Consider the following 25,597-nt stretch of genomic DNA (forward strand, 5'->3'; position numbering starts at 1 on the left):
TTGCTAGTCACGTACTTCGAGAGTACGTACATAGGCCGCAAGCTTGGTGGCAGATGAGGGCCCCCAGCCTACGCGCCGGAAGAGTGGATCCAGTTTCAGCGAACCCTCGATGGGTTGGGTCGCACGAACAACAGCATTGAGGGGTTGCACCGGAGGTTTGCAGGAAGAGCTGATGTCCATGCCAATGTCTTCAGCCTGATCCAACGAATCCAGGCCGAGGAAGAACACTGGCTAATGGAGGTGGCAGAGGTGCAGGCCGGGGCGGTACCAAGGCGCCGGAAGCCTCAGTGGAAACAGCTAAGTGATCACCTCGCACCTCTGGCAGGCTGTTTGCTGCAGGCAAAGAATCTTGTACTTTTATGGGTTTATGATTATTTAGTGCGGACATGTAGACCTGTTTTTCTTTTTTTCGTCAGGAAGATTATTCTTGTTTGGCTGCAGCCAAATAGCTGCCATTATATATATTTTATTTTCTTTAATTGAGTTTTGTCTTGCTGCAGGAAAGTAGCAGGAAGATGTAGTCCAATCATCTATGGAATAAATCGTATCGTAATTTGGATCAGTCTATCTTTAGCCAGTTTTCGTTTTCTCTCTTAATTTTGGGGGGATGGGGATAGCACAAAAAAATGCAGGTTCAGAGTAAGCATCCTTTGGACCATCAACATCAGCTGGTGGACGGTGACGCAGGCTATACCCCACACTATGGGCTGATCATTGAGGACTGAGCACAGCTGACTGATATAACTGGCAAAGGTTTACCGTATGACTATCAGGCCACGAACTGTTAATGGACCGAAAGACAATTCATCCGCAAGAGAGAGTTTGCGATAGGGCATGATAACTAAATTCAGCTGCCGTCAGCTCAGGAGTGAGGACGTGTCTCTCCCGAGCTTCCAGCAGTCAGGTCACCATGCCAAATGCAACGAGATACCCGTGTATTACTTGCAGGAGGGAGTTCACGAAGGACTTCATCAACAAGGATAACGGTGAATACACTGCATGTTTCTTCTGTGAAACTGAACACAAGGTAAGTGTTAAGTTAGAAGCGTTAAATGGCAAGTTACAGTTTCTGGAGAGTGTGTTAGGATTAGTTGTAGGTAGTGTCGGGGAGAGTGAGTTCAAGGTTGTTGAAAAGGTAGAGAGGCTGGAAGATAGAGTAGGTGAGGTAGAGAAGAAGGTAAATACCTTAGATTCCTTCCAGCCGGTTAGAAAAGGGAGTAAGGCTAAAGAGGTAGATGTCAGTTACGAGGATGTCGTGACGAGGAACAGGTTCCAGGTGTTAGGAGACCAAGTTGAAAACGCTCCTAGCATGGTTTTCGTTGGGGATAGTTTAGTTAGATAGCAGAACAAGGAGTTTTGTAGGAAGGGAGCGAGGCGTAGGCATGTAGTCTTCCCTGGGGGTAAAATCGAGCATGTAGCTGAGAAAGTTGACGACTTAGTCGTCACTACGTCAGGGGAGACGGGGTTTGTTTACCTGGTCGGAACAAACAATGTAGTGAAAGGTAGGTCAGAGGAGATTGTAGACAAATATAGGAAGTTTGTCGAGAAGCTGAGGGACAGCAGGAGGCGTTCAGTTGTGTGTGGTTTGCTCCCTAGGCACGATGTTAGTTCCCTCATTCTCAGTAGAATGTTGGGTATTAACGAACGTGTCAGGGATTTGTGTAGTCGTGAGGGAGTCATGTTTGTGGACGTCTGGGATAACTTTATTCATGACAGGAGCTTGTATGCTAACGATGGACTTCACCTAAATTGTGTAGGCAAGGCAAGGCTGGGCAAAGTGTTAGATGAGGAAGTTTTGAAAGAGTTGAGTCAGGTGCAGCGGCAACGTGATTTGGAAGCTTCCGACTTGACTGGGAGGAAACCACACCCAGAAGGTGAGGTCCATGGAGGTAGGAATATCAGGTCACAGGTGAGGAGTGGAGTACAGATGTGTAGTGCTGCGGAGAACGTCAGGTCACCAAACCCGAAGAAGGGGGACACTGAGGAAGCGATCAGGTCAACAGCCACACATGTGGTTAATGAAGTTGAGGTAGTTGTTGATAGTTAGGTCTGACGCACTATTCCAGTGAAACGACAGTTGATATATGGCGCACACTCGGGGAATAAATTAAACATATTCTATGTAAATGCCCGTAGCATTATGCAAAAGCGTAGCCACTTGATAATACATGCAATTGCTGAAAAAACCGCATTCATTTTGATCACGGAAATATGGCTGAATACGCGTGAAAATCATCAGGTAAGTGAAGTAGCTATTAATGGTTACAATGCGTTTGCTAAGTGTCGTCAACATAAAAAAAGGTGGAGGTGTAACAATATATGCGAAAAGTAATTTAGAAGTTATTCAGCTTAACACAACCGAGACAGAGGCTTATGATTCATTGTATGTACAAGCGACGATCAATAATGAAAAGTATGTTCTGGGCGTAATTTACCGACCTCCTAAATCAAATGAAAACATTTACGGAAATCTCTACGCAGAGATAAATAAAGTTATCAGAAACAGAAATGTAATAATATGCGATGACTTCAATAATCGCTCCGTTAACTGGTCTACACTCTGGCGACAAAGAAGGATCTAGATTAATAAACTTTGCGCAAGACACATTTCTTTTTCAAACATTTACCACGAAATAACATTCTTGATTTAGTCTTCACGATCGACAGCCACCTCATAACTGCCTGTGAGGCCGGCGAGCCATTTGCAAGCAGCGACCTCAACATAATCGGATGTGTTTTAAATATTGAAACAAAATCACGCGAAAACTCACTCTTAATACCTAACTATAGTAAAGCGAATTTTACGGACCTAAGAAGAGAATTGGCATCAGTAAATCGGAATCATTTGTTCAATAACGTCAGCGTTCAAGAAATGTATAATCGTTTTACTGCACAAATCACAGCGAGCGTAAATAAATTCATCCCACTTAAGGCACGAAGGACAGAAGACCAAAAACCGTTGTGGATGATTAATTTCCTGCAGAAAATCATCGTTGAAAAAAGAAAACTGTATAAGAAATATAAACTGTCACACAATTCACAGGATCATACTAATTATATCACTATCAAGAGAGAGTGCGAAAGAAAATTAGAAAACAGAAACGCGAATATGAGATGAAAATATCACTTGATGCTAAGAAAATTCCCAGGTTATTTTTCAGTTACATAAAAAAAAAACTGTTAAAAATAACATCGGCCCACTATTTGTAAATGGTGACACGATTAGTGATGATAAAGGCATGGCGTCGGTCCTAAATTCAACCTTTAGTAGCGTATTCACAAAAAAAATGACATCTTTTCCAGCTCCGAGGACTATTTTTCAAGGCCCTGAAGAACATAAGCTTGCGTTGACCGAAATTGATATCAGTGAAGTGCGTACGTACCTGCAAAAAATAGATCCACATAAATCTCCGGGCCCCCACAATCTATCTCCTCGCGTGTTAAGATTATGTAGTCAAAAGCTAAAATTACCTATAACGTTAATGTTTAACAAGTCATTAGCACAGGCAAGTGTGCCTCGAGTGGAAAAAAGCCAATGTTACCCCGATCTTTGAAAAAAAAAAGAGAAAAAAAATAAGCCAGTAATTATCGCCCTATCTAAGTAAACTATTCGAAAAAAAATAATCAGGGATAAAGTGATCACTTTCCGCGAAACAAATGATTTGATAACAGATAATCAGCACGGATTTCGTAGTAATCGATCTTGCCTTACCAATATATTAACTTTTTTCAACGGTTTACTCAAGTTGGGATGCTCGAGTCCCATATGACGTAATTTACCTAGACTTTCAGAAAGCGTTTCATAAAGTTCCCCACGTTAGGCTTATTTCAAAATTGCGTTCCCACGGTATTAGTGACCATCTGTTTGCGTGGATTCATGACTGGCTCACAGGCAGAGAAGAGCGTGTAGTACTTAAGCTGGCGTCACACTGGACCCAAATCTGGCGAGCACGAGCTCTTGGTGGCAGCTTTTGCTCGCGAGCAAGTCACTGTTGTCGTCACACTGACGAGCGACGAGGGGCGAGCGGCGAGCAACATTGTAAACAAAGCCTCAACCATGGCGCCTACTACACCTACGCTTCGCATTACGGCTAAGTGTGCAGCTGTGACGGCATTACTTGCCGTTATTCAACGAGCTCAGAAGAAGAAAAGACGAGTCTGGGTTCGGTCATGGCTGAAGAGAAGGGAGGGAGACCCATGATGTGTACAACATCATAACATCATAACTTTCTTCAGCGTAGACATACAGAAATATGGATGGCTGTGGTCCCATAACTCGGGATGGTCCCTGACTCTTGCTATCAAAGAGTGTACAATGAAGGAGGACAAGTGAACTATTGAACGAGGAGAGGTGGCCATGGCGAATGTTTATATCAGCTGGCCTGGGCGGTCTTGGTCTTGGTCTTGGAAATAAAAATAAAATCCAACACTACTTTTCTCAACATTATAAAATATTACAAACACCGTCAAACATAAAAGGAGTATGTGAATAAGTTTTCTAATATCATGGGTATACGGATTCAATACACTAGGTAATATATATTATTCACATATCGGTGCACCAAAGAGCTCATTTGACTGCCTGCTTGCGGCTCGCCGAGCTGCTCCCCGTCCAAGCGGCGAGCTAAACGCAGGAGCAAAAGCTCGGGAGCAAGCCATCCCTCCAGCAAAAGCTGCCAGCAAAAGCTCGTGCTCGCCAGATTTGGTCCAGTGTGACGCCACCTTTAAGGTGGGGTTGTAATTGGTCGGCCTGAAAAGAAAAATCATTCTTGTTATTTTTGGCTTATAAAATTCTGTGATTTTTTTATCTTTCTTTTGGTATATGAATGAATCTGATTAAAAAAAAAAATTATACAGTGGTATGCAATGAGCTGCAATGAGTTTCCTTGCGGTGCTACGGGCTACAATCCATGTTTTCTCCCCTTTTTAATTATAGGATTTTTCTTTCCTTGGTCTGTCATGAAATTCTTAGGGTTTCTCTCATTACTGGCTAAAAAAATGGAAAATTTTAGCACTCACTATTATATTTTTATATTTATCCATAACTATTTTTTTTTCATAAATCCAACAAAATATGTATCCGCCTCAAATGTCTCTTTTCATTATATTTTATTGATTTTACACAGTAGAACACTGGTTTTTACTTTGAAATATGGCGAAATATGGAAAAATTCGAGTACATGGATTTATGACCTGTAAAAATGACGTAACCTTGGGTAAACAAAGCAGCCTGTTTACACAGTCAATGAAATTAAGCAAGGGAAACCATGTCTGCTTTTTTCTCCATATCCTGATGTATATATCCTGTGGATATCAAGTCCTTAGGTGGAATAGGTAAAGTCCAAATAATATTTAAACTTCATCGCTTGATATTTCAAAACCATGATTTTGCACTTTAAAATATATCTCCTCCTTTGCACTTTTTGTTATAGACATGTCTTCCACTGCAGCTTATGAAAGTATGTGTAAGGAATAAAGGCTACTCTCGAAACTATTGTTTGAAGTTGATTTTAATTTTTGAGAAATAATTTATATGTCAAAAAAATTGTATTATTTCATCGAACTTTAAAAAAAATATTTTTTTCTATTGTATAAAATCAAAAGAGAGTAGCCTTTCATTTACTATCCTTCTTGATTAAAATGCTTTTTAAATTAAATAAGTCGGCCCATAAATAAGGGAGGAGATACACTTAGAACATAAGGAATTTAACATGGGATTTGAGATTTTACATCCCCCATTTAATGGTGAAGCAGCCGATTGGCAACCTGTAACCAGTGGCGTGCCCCAAGGTTCGGTCCTGGGGCCAACACTATTCATAATTTGCGTGAACGATTTAGAGATTGATATCTTATCAAAAGTAGCCACATTCGCCGACGACACTAAATTAGGAGGTACGGTAACGAAAAAGAAAAATTGCGAGACTATTCAATAAGACTTAATAAGACTTGCCGACTGGAGCGAAATAAGGTAAATGTGTTTCAACGTAGATAAATGTAAAGTAATGCAAATAGGTGAAAAGAATCCTAATTTTAAATATCATATTCAAAGACATGAGCTCAGGGAAGTAAAACAAGAAAAAGATCTTGCTGTCATTATAAGTAACACTCTTAAAATGAGTGATCAATGTTCTGCGGCGAGTAAAAAAGCCAATATGATGTTAGGATAATCTCCAGAAACTTTGATTATAAATCACCTGAACTTATGAAGAGATTATATTCAGCATTTGTGAGATCACACCTAGAATACGCCGTTCAGTTCTGGTCACCGAATTATATCAAAGATCAAGTTTTGCTAGAAAGGATACAGCGACGAGCAACCAAACAAATTCCAGCTCCGTAACTTGACATGATGAGCACTTAAAGCGTTTAGACATGTTTTCCTTAAAAAAAGCGAAGTTTAAGAGGGGACTTAATTGAGGTGTTCAAAATCCTAAATAGATTCCAAAACATTAACCCAGATAGTCTATTTCAGAGAGACACCAATACAATAACACGCAGCAACGGTATGAAGTTAACTAAAGGGCAACCGATTTAACACATTGGCGCGCAGAAGTTATTTCAATAATAGTGTCGTCGATCACTGGAATAGACTCCCACCGTCATTAATTAGCGCACAGAATATTAATAGCTTCAAGTCTTCATTGGATAAGTACTTCAGGAATATAAAATTTTACTGACCCCTTTTCCGTATTTTTCAGGAACACTGCAGCATGGGTACAACCTGCAGACAAGTTATTTTCCCCCACAGCTTAGATTACAAGTAGCGTAAGTTAACAATAGAATAAAGAGAAAAAAACTTAATGTACGCAACATACATCTGATGAGTGAGATGTGGGAACAGTAAGGTTAACAGGATACTGGAGCGTACGCCCGTACCGAAGGTAAACGAGGATCAAGCCTTTACCTGTAACCCCTGAAACTACATCTCACCCCATCGTGAAGAGTCCAATTAAATACTAGCTTTTATAATGTCTTTAAGAATCAACTACATACACTGTTTACTGACCCTTTTTCGTATGTTTCGGGTGCACTGCAACGCGACTGCAACCTGAGGACATGTTGTTTTCCCCCAGAGCTTAGGTTTCCTCTTATTTATCTCTTTACTGTAAAATTTCCATGTCCCTTTCTTCCTTAAAGGCACATGGTGTTCTCTTCTAAATATTTCCTGCCGACACGTTGCCGGATGGAGAGGTGGGTGGGGAGGAGCCTTCATCTATTCTATCCTGCCCTACCACACGTAGATTACTAGTAGTAGCGGTAGTAAACAGACACCCTCGAAATAGACCGATAGGTCTTCTGGTGTCTGTTCTTCCTATGTATAATTAACTAGATGATAATTAAATTTTGGCAATAGGCGGTTAATATATAGGATATATATATATATATATATATATATATATATATATATATATATATATATATATATATATATATATATATATATATATATATATATATTAGGGTAGGCGGTGGCTGAACGGATAGCAAGACGGCCCCGCGTTCAGGAGGACGCGAGTTCAATCCCCAACCGGTGCCACCAAGCTGGGATTTTTCAGCCGCCGCCGAGTGGCTTAAAACTACCCACATGCTGTCCAGAAGACCACCTATCAACCCGGACTCTAGATTCTAGGATTAAAGATGAGCTCCGGGAGGGCAGCATGAGCCAATGCAAGATGGCGCCACTATAAACACTCGCCTGCGCCAGAACGGGCTGGGCCGACCATCAGGACCCACCGGGACGAAGCCTTGGACCGACCATCAGGATCCACCGGGAAGAAGCCTACCGGCGCAATAGGCCACGACGTTAAAAAAAAAAAAATAAAATAAAATAAAATAAATAAAAAAATATATATATATATATATATATATATATATATATATATATATATATATATATATATATATATATATATATATATGTGTGTGTGTGTGTGTGTGTGTGTGTGTGTGTGTGTGTGTGTGTGTGTGTGTGTGTGTGTGTGTGTGTGTGTGTGTGTGTGTGTGTGTGTGTGTGTGTGTGTGTGTGTGTGTGTGTGTGTGTGTGTGTGTGTGTGCGTGCGTGTGTGTGTGTGTGTGTGTCCTCCAGTAAGAAACTTTTTAACGTACTAGGCGACAAGATCTTTATTTTGAAATAATTCCTGGAGGCAATGGCTCATCATGTCTGTGTGCTCAATGTATATCATTTTGCGTTAACGGGAAGGCGGCGGCGGCAGAAAGCAAGGTTATAATATTGATCGTCGGTGGCGAAGGCGAAGCGGGCGTAGGTGGTGGTGGTGGTGATGGTGGTTGTCAGCAGGGTCGGCTCTCAGCCACACCCCCCCATTTCTCATGGGTTTCGGACAAAAGTTCGTATAGAAAAACTTCGTGTAGCAACTTTCCATAGCGACTTATTACCATACAAACATGCTTACGAACTTTTAGGTACGTACTACTTTACCAAGAAGAATTTTATCCCGACGAACATTTGCGTACGTATAATTGCATATGATTGTTTTTCTATACGAACTTTTCCTATATGAACTTTTGTCCCGACGAAATTTTGTCATTACGAATATTTTACATACGTACTTTATACCATACGAATATCTGTATACGAATTTTAGCGTACGAACTCTTACTTACGCATTTTTATCAGACGAACTTTATCCCTGACGAACATTTGCTTACGAGCTTTTTGCTTACGAACAATTTCATACGAAATTTTTCCATACGATTTTTTTTTTATACGAACTTCTGTCCCGACGAACTTTTGTCGTGACGAATATTTTACATACGTGCTTTATACCATACGAACATCTGCTTACGAACTTTAGCGTACGAACTTTTGCGTACGTACTTTTTTTTCAAATGAACTTTATCCACTACTAACATTTGCTAACGAACAATTGCGTACGAACTTTATCCATACGACCTGCGTACTTTGGTCCTAGAATCAAATGAACTTTATCCTACGAATTATTGCCATACGAAGTTTTTTCAATACCATACGAACTTTATCTCTGACGAATATTTGCCTACGAACAGTTTCGTACGAACATTTGCATACGAACTTTTTCCATACGAACTTTTACGCGTACGAACATTTTTCTAACGAACATTTGCACGACGAACATTTAAACTTACGATTTTTTTTCCGTAACGATTTTTTTGCCATTACGAACTTTTGACATGACAAACTTTATACCTTACGTACTTTATCCTGACGTACTTTAGGCAAATGAACTTTATCCTACGAATTACTGCCATACGAAGTTTTTCTATACAAACTTTTGTCCAGAACCCAATAAGAAGTGCTTTGTGCTGCCAGTTCAAAATTTTCAGTCTTATTTTTGTATAATTTCACAATTTATAGTTAGTGACGAAGCACTGAAATCTCTCCTGTGAACTTTAAGAGGGAGTAGGGTCTACATACTTATTACACAGACGTGCATAATGCATGTATATATTATTTACATAACAAATACGTACACACACACCGTCACACGACACACAGTCACACACACAATCTCTCTCTCTCTCTCTCTCTCTCTCTCTCTCTCTCTCTCTCTCTCTCTCTCTCTCTCTCTCCTTGCCAGCCAGGCTGCTTCCCTTCATACTTACGCAATATTACATATAGTCATACCGTACTATTACACAGTACATGCATACATACTTTTACAAATATACATGATACATGCATACCACATAGTCACTATGTAAAATTATTTCCCTTCTTCTGCCCCTCCGCAAAACTCTTGACACATTAGATCGTGCAAATTTTAAAGAAAATGAATACAAGGTGTAATTTTCGTGGATAAATAAGTAAACATGCATTAATTAATTTTCTTCAACTTCACAAGCTCTGTACTCTGTAGTCTGCATTCTGAGTCTGTAGCTCTGTAATATATAAAACATATCCGACACATACTGTTTGTGTGTGGTGCGGATGCGGATGCTGATATTTACTTCATCACAAATGCGGATGCGGAAGCGGATGCAGATGTTTCATTTATCAGAACTGCGGATGTGGATGTGGATGCAGATGTAAAAAAAAATATGCGGATGTTCCAAATATGCGGATGCGAATGCGGATATCCGATACATGACTAGGTGACTGTCCCTGGAATGGAGGCATACATTCCACGTACTTTCTCTATTCATCATGCTAAAAATCCTTGGATTAATCACGCTTGTTCTCGTGCTATCAAAGATAGAGAGGCAGCTCACAAAAGGTACCAGAGCCTTCGCACTCCTGCTAACCATGACCTATATATTTCTGCCCGGAATCGTACCAAATCTATTCTTCGACTTACCAAAAACTCTTTCATAAATAGAAAATGTCAAAACCGTGCTTTTTCTAATTCTTCCCGTGACTTCTGGTACTTAGCCAAAAATATCTCCTCCAATTTCACTTCTTCACCTTTCCCTCCTCTCCTTAACCCTGACGGCAACACCGCCGTCTCATCTATCTCTAAGGCTGAACTCTTCTCTCAAACCTTCTGTAACGACTCCACTCTGGACGAATCTGGGCATATTCCCCTTACTCATCCCCCCTCTGAGTCCTTTCTGCCTGTCATTAAGATTCTTCGGAATAATGTTTTCTATGCCCTCTCTGGCCTCAACTCTCAGAAGGCTTATGGATTTGATGGAGTGCCTCCTATTGTCCTTAAAAACTGTGCCTCCGTGCTGACACCCTGCCTGGTCAAACTCTTTCGCCTCTGCCTGTCAACATCTATCATTCCTTCCTGCTGGAAGTACGCCTTCGTGCAGCCTGTACCTAAGAAGGGTGACCGTTCCAGTCCTTCAAACTACCGTCCTATTCCTTTACTTTCCTGTCTATCTAAAGATTTTGAATCAATCCTTAACCGGAAGATTCAAAAGCACCTTTCCACTTCTGCTCTACTATCTGATCGCCAGTATGGGTTCCGCAAGGGGCGTTCTATTGGCGATCTTCTTGATCTCTTTTAACTGACTCTTGGTCATACTCTGTTAGCCATTTCGGTGAAACTTTCGCAGTTGCGCTAGACATATCGAAAGCATTCGATAGAGTCTGGCACAAGTCTTTGCTTTATAAACTGCCCTCTTACGGTTTCTATCCCTCTCTCTGTTTCTTTATCTTCAGCTTCCTTTCCGGCCGTTCTATCTCTGCAGTGGTAGACGGTCACTGTTCTTCCCCTAAACCTATCAACAGTGGTGTTCCACAGGGCTCTGTCCTATCACCCACTCTTCCTGTTTTTTTTTTTTATTATTATTTTTTTTTTTAAACAAAGGAGACAGCTCAAGGGCACACACAAAAGGAAACAATAATAAAAAAGCCCGCTGCTCGCTGCTCCTAAAATAAATAATCAAAAGAGGTGGCCGAAAGAGAGGTCAATTTTGGGAGGAGAGGTGTCCTGATACCCTTCTCTTGAAAGAGTTCAAGTCGTAGGCAGGAGGAAATACAGATGAAGGCAGATTGTTCCAGAGTTTACCAGCGTGAGGGATGAAAGAGTGAAGATGCTGGTTAACTCTTGCATAAGTGGTTTGGACAGTATAGGGATGAGCATGAGTAGAAAGTCGTGTGTAGCGGGGCCGCGGGAGGGGGGGAGGCATGCAGTTAGCAAGTTCAGAAGATAAGTCAGCGTGTAAATATCGATAGAAGATAGAAAAGGAGGTAACATCGCGACGGAATTTAAGAGGTAGAAGACGATTAGTAGGAGGAGGAGAGCTGGTGAGACGAAGACCCTAAGACTCCTTTCTCTCCAGAAGAGCTGTGTGAGTGGAGCCCCCATACACGTGAGATGCATACTACATACGATGGTGGACAAGGCCCCTGTATATGGATAGCAACTGCGCGGGGGAGAAGAACTGGCTGAGACGATACAGAACGCCCAACCTCGAGGAAGCTGATTTAGCGAGAGAGGAGATGTGAAGTTTCCAGTTGAGATTTTAAGTTAAGGATAGACCGAGGATGTTTAGTGTTGAAGATGGTGATAGCAGAGTGTTGTCAAAGAATAGGGGATAGGTGTTTGGTAGATTGTGTCGAGTTGATAGGTGGATAAATTGCGTTTTGAGGCATTGAAGGATACAAGGTTCCTTCTGCCCCAATCGGAAATGATAGCAAGGTCTGAGGTTAAGCATTCTGCAGCCTCCAGTCTGGAGTCGTGTACTTCCTGTTGTGATGGTCTTCTATTGAAAGAAGTTGAATAATGCAGAGTGGAGTGGTCGACGTATGAGTGGACAGGACAGTTTGTTATGGAAAGAAGATCATTGACTAATAACAGGAAGAGAGTGGGTGATAGGACAGAGCCCTGTGGAACACCACTGTTGATAGGTTTAGGGGGAGAACAGTGACCGTCTACCACCGCAGAGATAGAACGGCCGGAAAGGAAACTGGAGATAAAGGAACAGAGAGAGGGATAGAATTAGAATAAGGGCAGTTTAGAAAGCAAAGACTTGTGCCAGACTCTGTAGAAGGCGCAACAGAGAAAGTTTCACCGAAACGGCTAAGAGAGGATGACCAAGAATCAGTTAAGAGAGCAAGAAGATCGCCAGTAGAACGCCCCTTGCGGAACCCATACTGGCGATCAGATAGAAGGTTAGAAGAGGAAAGGTGCTTTTGAATCTTCCGGTTAAGGACTGATTCAAAAGCTTTAGATAGACAGGAAAGTAAAGCTATAGGGCGGTAGTTTGAGGGATTGGAACGGTCACCCTTCTTAGGCACAGGCTGTACAAAGGCATACTTCCAGCAGGAAGGAAAGGTAAATGTTGAGAGGCAGAGACGAAAGAGTTTGACCAGGCAGTTAGTCAACACGGAAGCACAGTTTTAAGGACAATAGGAGGCACTCCATCAGGTCCATAAGCCTTCTGAGAGTTGAGGCCAGAGAGGGCATAGAAAACATCATTAGGAAGAATCTCAATAACAGGCATAAAGAAGTCAAAGGGGGGATGAGTAGGAGGAATATGCCCAGAATCGTCCAGGGTGGAGTTCTTACAGAAAGTTTGAGCAAAGAGTTCAGCCTTAGAGACAGATGAGACGGCAGTGCTGCCGTCAGGGCTAAGGAGAGGAGGGAAAGAGGAAGAAGTGAAATTGGAGGAGATATTTTTGGCTAGATACCAGAAGTCACGGGAAGAATTAGAAGAAGCAAGGTGTTGACATTTTCTATTGATAAAAGAAGTTTTGGTAAGTCGGATAATAGATTTGGCACGATTCCGGGCTGAAATGTAAAGGTCATAGTTAGCGGGAGTTCGAAGGCTCTGGAACCTTTTGTAAGCTGCCTCTCTATCTTTAATAACACGAGAACAAGCATGATTAAACCAAGGCTTTTTAGCATGAGGAGTAGAGAAAGAACGTGGAAATTATGCCTCCATTCCAGAGACAATCACCTCTGAGATGCGCTGGGCACATACAGAGGGGTCTCTCTCCTGGAAGCGGTAATCATTCCACGGGAAATCGGAAAAGTACATCCTCAGGTCGTCCCATCGAGCTAAAAGCAATATGCCAGAAGCATCGCCTCTTCGGTGGGTCCAGAGGATGTACAGGAGCTATAGGACAGGAAACAGAAATAAGGTTATGATCGGAGCACCCCAACGGAGAGAACAGTTTGACAGAGTAAGCAGAAGGATTAGAGGTAAGGAAAAGGTCTAGTATGTTGGGCCTTTCTCCAAGACGGTCGGGAATACGTGTAGGGTGCTGAACCAACTGCCCTAGGTCGTTGAGGAGAGTAAAGTTGTAGGCTTGTTCACCAGGCTGGCCAGTGAAAGAGGATGAAAGCCAAAGCAAGTGGTGAACATTGAAATCTCCCAGGATGGAGATTTCAGCTAAGGAGTCAAGATGTGCTCCACTTTAGAATTCAAATAGCCAAAGAATTTTACATAGTTGGTAGAGTTAGATGAGAGATAAGCAGCACAGATGTATTTAGTAATAGAATGACAATGAAGTCTAAGCCAGATGGTGGAAAATTCAGAAGCATCAAGGTCGTGGGCACGAGAGCAAGTGATGTTGTTGCGCACGTAGGCGCAACATCCAGCTTTGGATTTAAATTTAGGATAGAGATAGTAGGAGGAAACAATGATCTTCTTTCCATAACAAACTGTCCTATCCACTCATACCCTGACGACTCCACTCTGCATTATTCAACTACATGATTCAATGCTGGAGGGTGCAGAGCGCTTAACCTCAGACCTTGCTATTATTTCCGGTTGGGATAAAAGGAACCTTGTGTCCTTTAATGCCTCAAAAACTTAATTTCTCCACCTATCTACTCGACATAATCTTCCAAACACCTATCCCCTATTCCTCGATAAGACTCAGCTGTCACCTTCTTCAACATTAAATATCATCGGTCTATCCTTAGCTCCAAATCTCAACTGAAAACTTCACATCTCCTCTCTCACTAAATCAGCTTCCTCGAGGTTGGGCGTTCTGTATCGTCTCCGCCAGTTCTTCTCCCCTGTACAGTTGCTGTCCATTTACAGGGGCCTTGTCCGCCCTCGTATAAAGTATGCATCTCACGTGTGGGGGGGGCTCCACTCACACAGCTCCCTTGGACAGAGTGGAGTCTAAGGCTCTTCGTCTCATCAGCTCTCCTCCTTTTACTGATAATCTTCTACCTCTTTAACTTTCGCAGCCATGTTGTCTCTCTTCGTATCTTCTATTGATTTTTCACGCTGACTGCTCTTCTGAACTTGCTAACTGCATGCCTACCCCTTCCCGCGGCCCCGCTGCACACAACTCTCTACTCTTGCTCATCCCTAAACTATCCAAATCCCTTATGCAAGAGTTAACCCACATCTTCACTCCTTCACCCCTTACACTGGTAAACTCTGGAACAGCCTTCCTTCGTCTGTATTTCCTCCTGCCTATGACTTGTCCTTTTTCAAGAAGAGTGTATCAAGACACCTCTTCACCCGAAATTGACCTCTCTTTTGGCCACTCTACTATTTTCTGTTGTTGGGAGCGGCAAGTAGGGGGCCTTTTTTTTTTTTTTTTTACACTTTTTGTTGCCCTTGAGCCGGCTCCTTTGTTGTAAAAAAAAATCTAAATCCCTCTACATTTTCAAATGTTTGATTCCTGATCATTAATTGCTGTTCTTCCAACTGATCATTAAACATTACTTTGTTTTCTTCATAATACTATGCTGTTGTATAATTACGGTTGAATATATATATATATATATATATATATATATATATATATATATATATATATATATATATATATATATATATATATATATATATATATATATATATATATATATATATATATATATATTAGGCAGAAAAGAATAGGTAAAATGTGCATATATGTTGAATAATATTCTGATTAGTGAAAATACTTTTACACATTGCAATATTAGCAAAAATGCATGTGTTTTGAGCAGTGACGTAAGCAAATCTAACGGGAAAAGTTTCTAGAAGTAAAACATTTCTTTTTTTAAATTCTAGCGCACGATCGTAGTCCTGTTCCGGGGTTAAAAAAAAGTCCGTGTGTAGTGAATTTAACATGGAGCCCGCTGACAACAGTGAATTGTGTGTATGTGAGTGTGTGTCTGTGTGTGTGTGTGTGTGTGTGTGTGTCCCTGGAATATGAACGCATAGTTAGCTGATTAGGCCGTTACTAGTCGGTCACTACTGGTGAGGTAGGGGCTAGCTTACTAATTGACACTAGAGCCTTCACAATAACATACGTTTTATTTTCTATTTGAAACTCCTCACATAAGTTTAGATGCTACTTTTTTTCATAAATTTAGAAACGTTGGTATAGTTTTAAGTGTTACCTTCTGGAGAGTCGAGTGGATGAAAGCTACCCACATGGTGTGCGAATGCGCATCATTTAAATCTAACTTTAACAACTTTAAACAAAGAATTATATATCACAAGCAATATATGAAGACAGACAATAAATTTAAGTCTTCTGCGTCACTAACGCCGCCGGTAACGTTTTGAATAATGTATAAGTTAAGTATTACATATTATTTATGAAGCCTAACGTTCTGTCGACTAAAACAGACCATAAAGAAAACTTGCCGGTGTAATGAACCTCACATAAATAGTATTAGATGTACTACCATCACTACTTAAACGATGGGCAGCATGGACTACACCGAACATTTCAGCACAACGAGGCTTGACTGAGTTATATTCATCTGGCTCTCTTTTATTTGTGACAATGTGCAGTGGCATGCAGAATTTCACATTATCGTGACAATTTCTTTATATATATATATATATATATATATATATATTTATATATATCTATATATATATATATATATATATATATATATATATATATATTTTTTTTTTTTACTTTAGCTCCTTTGAGTTTGGTGAGAGAAAAAAAAAAAAACGTTTATATTGATGTCTGCAAAAAAACTCCATGATCCTGTAGCTGTGCTTGACTTCTACTAGCTATGCAAAAAAAGAAAGAAAGATCTTTAGGAGATTAAAGTTACACCCGCCAGACAGATGCACATAAAGGATCAAGGTGCACAAAAGGAAAACGCACACACACACACACACACACACCACCACCACCACCACCACAGTGAAATAGTTTGAGCATCGTATGGTGCAACAGTTAGAGCACTCGCCACAATCGAGAGATCCTGGGTTCGTTTCCCGGGCAGAGTGGAGACGGATGAGTTGTCTCCTTTAATATGTGCTCACAGCCCCCTTAACAGTGACTGGGTACCTGGTAAGTAAAACTCATGGGTTGTGTCCTGCCTCACGGATGTGTAGAGATGTGAAGTTTCAGCCGGCACGGAGATCCGTCCCTTGTGAGCTTCATACTAATACAGGGATGATCTTTATATTTCAGCCCGGAATCGTGCCAAATCTATTCTTCGACTTGCCAAATCATCTTTCATAAATATAAAATGTCAAAACCTTGCTTTTTCTAATTCTTACCGTGACTTCTGACACCTAGCCAAAAATATATCCTCCATCTCCATCTTCATCTTTCCATCCTCTCCTTAACCCTGACGACAGCACCGCCATCTCATCTATCTCTAAGGTTTAACTCTTCGCTCAAACTTTCTCTAACAACTCCACTCTGGACGATTCTGGGCATCTTCTCCTGCTCATCCCCCCTCTGACTCCTTTATGCCTGTTATTAAGATTCTTAAGAGTGATGTTTTCTATGCCCTCTCTGGCTTCAACTCTCAGAAGGCTTATGGACCTGATGGAGTGCCTCCTATTGTACTTAAAAACTGCCTCCGTGCTGACACCCTGCCTGGTCAAACTCTTTCGCCTCTGCCTGTCAACATCTACCTTTCCTTCCTGTTGGAAGTATGCCTTCATACAGCCTGTGCCTATTAAGGGTGACCGATCCAATCCTTCAAACTACCGCCCTATAGCTTTACTTTCCTGCCTATCTAAAGCTTTTGAATCAATTCTTAACAGGAAGATTCAAAAGCACCTATCCACCGTTTCGGTGAAACTTTTGCTATTGCGCTGGACATATCAAAAGCTTTTGATAGGGTCTGGCACAAATCTTTGCTTTCCAAACTACCCTCCTACGGTTTCTATCCTTCTCTCTGTACCTTTATCTCCAGTTTCCTTTCTGACCGTTCTATTTCTGCTGTGGTAGACGGTCACTGTTCTTCCCTTAAATCTATTAACAGTGGCGTTCCACAGGGTTCTGTCCTATCTCCCACTCTCTTTCTGTTGTTTATTGATGATCTTCTTTCCAAAACGAATTGTCCTATCCATTCTTACGCCGATGACTCCACTCTGCATTACTCAATTTCTTTTAATAAAAGACCCACCCTACAGGAACTTAACGATTCAAGGCTGGAGGCAACATAACGCTTAGCCTCAGACCTTACTATTAATTCCGATTGGGGCAAGAGGAACCTGGTGTCCTTCAACGCCTCAAAAACAGTTTCTTCACCTATCCACTCGACACAATCTTCCAAACAACTATCCCGTATTCTTTGACAACACTCAGCTATCACCTTCTTCAACACTAAACTTCCTTCATATTGTCACATCTTCATATCTCTTCTCTTACTAAATCAGCTTCCTCGAGGCTGGGCGTTCTCTACCGTCTCCGCCAGTTCTTCTGCCCCGCACAGTAACTATCCATTTACAGGGGCCTTGTTCGCCCTCGTATGGAATATGCATCTCATATGTGGGGGTGCTCCACTCACACAGCTCTCCTTGACAGAGTGAAGTCAAAGGCTCTTCGTCTCATCAGCTCTCCTCCTCATACTGATAGTCTTCTACCTCTTAAATTCCGCCGCCATGTTGCCTCTCTTTCTATCTTCTATCGATATTTTCATGCTGACTGCTCCTCTGAACTTACTAACTGCATGCCTCCCCCCCTCCAGCGGCCGCACTGCACACGACTTTCTACTCATGCTCATCCCTATACTGTCCAAACCCCTTATGCAAGAGTCAACCAGCATCTTCACTCTTTCATCCCTCACGCTGGTAAACTCTGGAGCAATCTTCCTTCATCTGTATTTCCTCCTGCCTACACCTCTCCTCCCGAAATCGACCTCTCTTTTTGGCCACTCCTATGACCTTTATTCAGGAACAGTATGTAGCGGGCTTTTTTTTTTTAACGCCTCTGAACTGTCTCCTTGTATAAAAAATATAAAAAATAAAAAATCTGACCTTCTGTCTGATCGCCAGTATGGGTTCCGCAAGGGGCATTCTGCTGGCGATCTTCTTGCTCTCTTAACCGACTCTCTTAGCCGTTTCGGTGAAACTTTCTCAGTTGCGCTAGACATATCGAAAGCTTTCGATAGAGTCTGGCACAAGTCTTTGCTTAATAAACTACCCTCTTTCGGATTCTATCCCTCTCTCTGTTCCTTTATCTTCAGTTTCCTTTCCGACCGTTTATCTCTGTTGTGGTAGACGGTCACTGTTCTTCCCCTAAACCTATCAACAGTGGTGTTCCACAGGGCTCTGTCCTATCACCCACTCTCTTCCTGTCATTCATCAATGATCTACTTTCCATAACAAATTGTCCTATCCACTCATATGCTGATGACTACGCTCTGCATTATTCAACTTCTTTCAGCAGAAGACCCTTTCAACAGGAATTACTAGACTCCAGACTGGAGGCTGGAGAACGCTTAACCTCAGACCTTGCTATCATTTCCGATTGGGGTAAAAGGAACCTTGTGCCTCAAAAACCCAGTTTCTCCACCTATTAACTCGACACAATCTTCCAAACACCTATCCCCTATTCTTCGACAACACCCAGTTGTCACCTTCTTCAACAGTAAATATCCTCGGTCTATCCTTAGCTCAAAATCGCAACTGGAAACTTCACATCTCTTTTCTTACTAAATCAGCTTCATCGAGGTTGGGTGTTCTGTATCGTCTCCGTCAGTTTTTCTATCCCACAGAGATGCTTTCCATATATAGGGGCCTTGTCCGCCCTCGTATGGAGTATGCATCTCACGTGTGGGGGAGCTCCACTCTCACAGCTCTTCTGGACAGAGTGGAGTCTAAGGCTCTTCGTCACATCAGTTCTCCTCCTCTTACTGACAGTCTTCTACCTCATAAATTCCGCCGCCATGTTGCCTCTCTTTCTGTCTTCTATATCCTATCGATATTATCATGCTGACTTCTCAACAGCATGCCTCCCCCCTCCCGCCGCCCCGCTGCACACGGCTTTCTACTCATGCTCATTCCTATACTGTCCAAACCCCTTATGCAAGAGTTAACCAGCATCTCCATTCTTTCATCTCCTTCTCTGGTAAACTCTGGAACAGTCTTCCTTCGTCTGCATTTCATCCTGCCTATGACTTGACCTCTTTGAAGAAGAGTGTATCAAAATACCTCTCCACTCGAAATTGACCTCTCTTTTGGCTACTCTTTACTTTTTACTTTTGTGGGAGCGGCGAGAAGCGTGCTTTTTTGTACTCCTTTTGTTGCCCTTGAGCCGCATCTTTTGATGTAAAAAAAAAAGGGGGGGGGGGATGTAGCTAGCTGATGATCGCGAGTGGATCTCGTGGTGAGACCATGGTGAGTTACACACACACACACACACACACACACACACACACACACACACACACACCAGAAACTAGGACTCAGCCAAGTTTGGGCGTTTTGGAAGGATGACCCAAGGAATAAGAAAAATTAGTATGCGAGGATCGTTGGAAGACAGGTAAGAAAAACAACTCCGAGCGGCGTAACGAACAACAGGTGACGAGAGGGAAGAGAGAGAAGAGAACCAAGGTAGGGGGAAGAAGCTTTAGTTCTGTATCGTCACTCACAGAGATAGCATCTTACATTTAGCAGAAGGTAAAAGAGATTCAGGAAAAAACTTGAGAGAGAGAGAGAGAGAGAGAGAGAGAGTCGGCTGAGTTCCGTGTGAAAATATTTTTTAGAGGCAACATTCATGTTTGGCTTCTGCTGCCCGACGGAGCTCCACTTAATCTTCTTGAGATACTTGCTAAAGTCTGAACTGACGGGTGACCACCGAATTATCTTTTGCAAGTCAGCGTGGGTTGAATACTGTTCGTGTGCGGGACCCGAACATGAGTCTCCGGGTCACTACGCCTGCAAGCTAAAGACACTGACCATAGACCATAAAGATAATGCTAACTGAAACTATTTAAATGGTCCACATAAACGTTTTCCTTGTGCATTAGCAAATATTAAGGTGGCGGAAGTGTCAGTTGAGTCTTTTTTTTTTTTTAGCAGTCACGTTGCACTGACCCACTGATTTATTTCATTCTCGCTTAACAATATATTTGTTTAAACTTTAATTTTGTGCCATTATTTCACTTGCAACGTGTCATCGATCATAATCAATTTAAAATTATCGTCATTCGCAGAGCCATTTAGTATTTTGAAACACTCGATTAGTTTCCCTCAGATGCTGTCTTTCTCAAGCGAGAACATATTATTAAATAACAGCTTTTCATTGTAAGGTCTGTTCTGTAAGAAAATAATAATTTAAAATGTATTCAGATTCATCATTCAAAAGATCACATTGGTTGCCTTTTAATTTAACGATATCCTTTGCATATGGGGAACATAAAAGACTACACAGCGTTATCTAAATTAGGTTTGATTATTGTATAACTGAAGTATTACATTTTACTTATGATGCCTAACATTATGTTCACCTATACGCTGCACCAATGTATTTCTGGGAGAATTAGAGGTTCGCCACGATTTTGATAACAAACATTATATCCTGTTTTGTTTCCTACCACGCATTTCATAATCGAACTCACTGCATCAGCTGTAGCTTGAAGAATCTGGCACTAATCATGTCAATTCGATAAAATCCATCCAATAATTTGGCTACATCGTAAACTGAAAAGAAGCAATAAAAATCAGTAGATTAGACAAACGGGATCATTTGTTTCGTAACCCGTCCTTTTAATTCTTAAATGAGTGAATTACTTTTTATACGTACCTCACAATTTTATTCCTAATTATTCATTGAAGTAGCTGACTTCCTATTAAAAGTTAGACTTATGGACCCGTAACTACCTGGCTCTGTCTCCTTAAAAAGCGGTGCAACATTAACTTTTTTCATATTGGAAGAGATTTTTCTATTACGTTAAGTCATATTCAGTAAGGTTGTGAGGGGACTGACTATCAAGCTTTTTGTTCTTTAATTAGTTTAAGATGATATATATCTGCGGAGAGAGAGAGAGAGAGAGAGAGAGAAATTTCGTATGCAAGGAGGGTGTTGGGCAGGTTAACTCGACTGTGAAATGACTTTTGACTTGTGACATGGATGTGATCGTGGTGGTTTGGGTACTGAACAGAAAATCGGGGATGGCTGTGACGGCTGGGATGAGGTTATTGCGGGAAGGATGAAAATGAGTAAGGTGATCTCAGAGTTAAATGGGTGTGCACAGAAACTGAGGTAAAGGATGTAATTATGGTGATTTTGTCTGGGTGTGGCAGTGATGAGTGGTAGTGTGTAAAGTAACTTTAGGGGCATAAACAAAGGCTGCGCTTAGACTTGGTGCTCATTTCCGTTACATTGACTATTGAGAGTTTGAAAGGTAGTAAATAACCAGTATGTTATAACTCTGTAGTATGTCCCGCATGTTTATACTTTCATTCATGACAGGCTTGAGGTATTCATTTAAGGAGTTACGTTCAAATGAGTGTGGTCCAATTCTAACTTGTTTTATAATTCAATTTGATATACGGGTGTTGTTAAAGTGAAAAAAATCCCATATTAATGTTCTCCAGTATTTTGTACTTTCGTGAAAAATGCAACTGTGTCTCCTCTGTAAAAACTTCGCATTCATTCGCACTTAACGTTTGTACATTTCACGTGATTGTAGAGTTTTAACAGATATGACAATATATCAATACTACTTAAGCCGGAGGCACCGTTTTGTGCAGGTGCTGGGTACTATTTTTATTGTGTGGAAAATGTGCTGGATACTTATTTTTGTATAGGAGATAATATTATGACGATCGATGTGTAATAAAGTGGCACTACTCCAGTTTTTGTGTTTGTATGGGAGATATGACTAATCCCCTCCCCCCTCCTGGGACACATATCCAGTGTGGCATCTTGGTTACCTCAGTCTCCTTCCCCCAGCTTTCCTGAAGTACAGCTTTACCAATCAGTGAGTCAGTAGGGACCGTAGCCTCACCTACGACGTAAACCCAATTGGTTCATTCGTGCAAGTCTTCTTGCATGCTCCTTGCCATTTTAAGTGCCTCATGGCAAGATTCCTCGACTTGCTTAAGCCACGATATTTTTGGGGCGTCCCCTTGGCCTCCTTTACTTGGGATTTATGACCATGCACGAAAGGAAGAATGAGGAGCTTGGTGAGATGCGCGCCGTCTGTCCTGTCCGGGATTGGAACCGAGACCTGAGGTTTCCTGTCAAGGTATTCTAACCACTGCACCACAAAGGCGTTTGGTTCTGGGGCATGTATAAACTGAGTAAAACTGTTCCGATCGTTAGTGAAATAAGGGTGTCAGGTCTCATACCCGTGGTCTCGTATTTACATAAGGTATATTGATGGTTAAAGGTGGTGAGGCAAGTACGAGTTGGTGCACCTATTCAATACTAATCAAGCAATAAATATTCAAGGCACCAGGAACTATAATGATATTCTCTCCCACTACATATGTAAGAACAGCATATTTGTTTTTTGCTGTAACAACGACAAATGAATATTGATAAGGCAACAGTGGCGCACTCATTCTGCTGCTGGGTGCAGGGCTTTAAAAAGTTGGTATCTTTAAAAAAAAAATACTGATTGTGACTTCCTTCCACAGATGGTTCGGTGGCAGGCGCTGGTGGTCGGAGTGGTGGCGGTGATGCTGCCTCTCACCTCGGCGCTGGTCACCTACTTTTTTCTTACTATGTTGAATGAGCCGATCACTGTGGACGACACCGGCGGACTCATCATCATGCTTGTGATTGCTAAGGTATGAGAGCGCGCGATGCACAAAGCCATGGAGCATTAGTACAAAAGACTTTAAATAGAGAAAACCATGGCAGTGAGATACAGGATTATTAGGGGCTAAAAGACAAAAAGGACGTGATAAGTCACAGGGATGGTTTAACTGAGCTGACTCACAGCTTTGTTAGCATAGAGTGAAAGACAGAATGTTGGTAATATTTAGACCTTTCAAGATTTCAATCTTGGCGGAGGGACTGTTTTTTGTGCCGCGAGAGGCGGTAGTGGGCAAATGAGTAGCCTATCCGGATTTTTTTGTTATTATTTATCAATGATTCACGAAACATCCTAGAGTTAAATCAAAGTATGTGCTTATCTTTGCATTCATTCATACACACACTGGTAATACTTCTGTGGTGTCTGATTCACTAATTGAGTTAAATTTTTATTATGATAAACAGTCACAAATTCGTGTCACTAGTAAAAATAAAACTAGTAATGTAAGTTTAGCCTCCATGAAATATACACAAATAAATAAAAATGAAAGCTCACGAAGTCACAACAAGTGACATCACCTGCTTTGCGCAGTAAAAAATATGTTTATTTGAGGTATCTGATACCCGCAAAATGGTGTGCGCTGCTGCCTCGGGCCAAAGTTGCCGTTTATAATATATACGTATTTCCATATTATTGTTTTGTTGTTTATTCGATGTTCTGCTCAAGGAAAAAACATACCCATAATTTTAGTTAGTTTTTTAGGTTATAAAAATTCTTTACGAAATACAATTATAACATTACCGCCTATAAGTTAGGAAACGTACTGAATCCTGGATCGGCTATGGTGATGTTAGGTGCGCTTATTGCAATAACAACATACTTCAGCTACTGGTGCTGCGTTTACAGCTATTTATATTATAACTACGACTGTTGTAACTACTATTACAACAACTACTACTACTGTACTACTACTACTACAACAACAACTACTACTACTACTACTACTACTGCTACAGCTACTATAGTCTGTTTCATTTCATCTGTCCACCAACAAAGTGGAAATGTTGATAGATATGGCACCTGCGCATTTCTAGTTCGTGAATACGTGAAAACAAGCTGTTGTGATAAACATTCCAGCTTATTTTTCAATAATATATTTGAATGTTTATGTATACAAAGAAACAACTATGTCGTTTGCATCGATATTTAACATACAAGCACACAAAAATACAACTTTGTATCAAATAACAATCACATCATGCTCGAACGATCTATGTATATTTTTTTTTCCAAATTCATTGACTGATAGATCATTTCAGGTATATTAAAAAGACATCTGGCTCTGCAAGTTCAAATAAGGGTATCTAGATAAATTACTGCATGTATATAGCGATTATTACTCGAAATAACATGAAATAGTAAATAATAACTGTTCAATGTTATGCTAGGCTATTTCGAATATTAGCCTACCCATGTTATTTACACCCATCACATCAAAATTATTTATGTATAGACACATACAGAGTCGGATGTCACTTTATGTGCCTGAATGAGAAGAAATAGCTGAAGCTGAAGCCCTCCAAAGACCCTTCCCATGTCCTCACTAACCGTTTCCCTATTGTCTCACCAACACCGGAGAGTAGTTCAGCATGCTCTCTAAAGACAGATCCTCTCTTTATCCACACCACACTACATTCACACAACATATACACCTTTTCCCAAAATCAAAATTTCAAAATGGCGCACATACACCAAGCCTCGGAGTCCCCGACTGGGGGGGGGACCACAAATTCCCCCAGGGAGGACTCCCCTTCTGGCTGCCGACCCGAGAGGTGTCTTGATAACTCCTCGAACCTCTTTCTTCTCAATTTCTGCAACATTCGCGGTCTTCGCTCTAATTTTCATTCTGTGGAACATCATCTCTCCTCCTCTAAACCTCACCTTCTCTTCCTTACCGAAACACAGGTTTCTGAGGCTACTGACAGCAATCTCTACTCTGTTCCCTCCTATTATCTCTATCCTAAATTTCAATCCAAAGCTGGATGTTGCGCCTACGTGCGCAACGACATCACTTGCTCTCGTGCCCACGACCTTGACTCTTCTGAATTTTCCACCATCTGGTTAAGACTTCACTGTCATTCTATTACTAAATACATCTGTGCTGTTTATCTCTCACCTAACTCTACCAACTATGTAAAATTCTTTGACTATTTGAATTCTAAAGTGGAGCACATCTTGACCCACTCTCCCTTCGCTGAAATCTCCATCCTAGGAGATTT

General features: G+C 41.2%; 1 protein-coding gene across 1 annotated transcript in view; it reads left to right on the forward strand.

Annotated features, from left to right (window-relative positions):
- Positions 1–834: 834 nt before the first annotated feature.
- Positions 835–25,597, forward strand: part of LOC126982961 (uncharacterized) — a 38,856-nt gene continuing 14,093 nt past the window's right edge. Inside the window, exons 1-2 of the mRNA XM_050835309.1 lie at positions 835–904; positions 1,758–1,909. Coding sequence (XP_050691266.1) covers positions 835–904; positions 1,758–1,909 — 222 coding nt within the window. The remainder of the gene's footprint in view (positions 905–1,757; positions 1,910–25,597) is intronic.

Source organism: Eriocheir sinensis, chromosome 5 (genome assembly GCF_024679095.1).
Source record: "Eriocheir sinensis breed Jianghai 21 chromosome 5, ASM2467909v1, whole genome shotgun sequence".
In the NCBI taxonomy this organism is placed as follows: Eukaryota; Metazoa; Arthropoda; class Malacostraca; order Decapoda; family Varunidae; genus Eriocheir; species Eriocheir sinensis.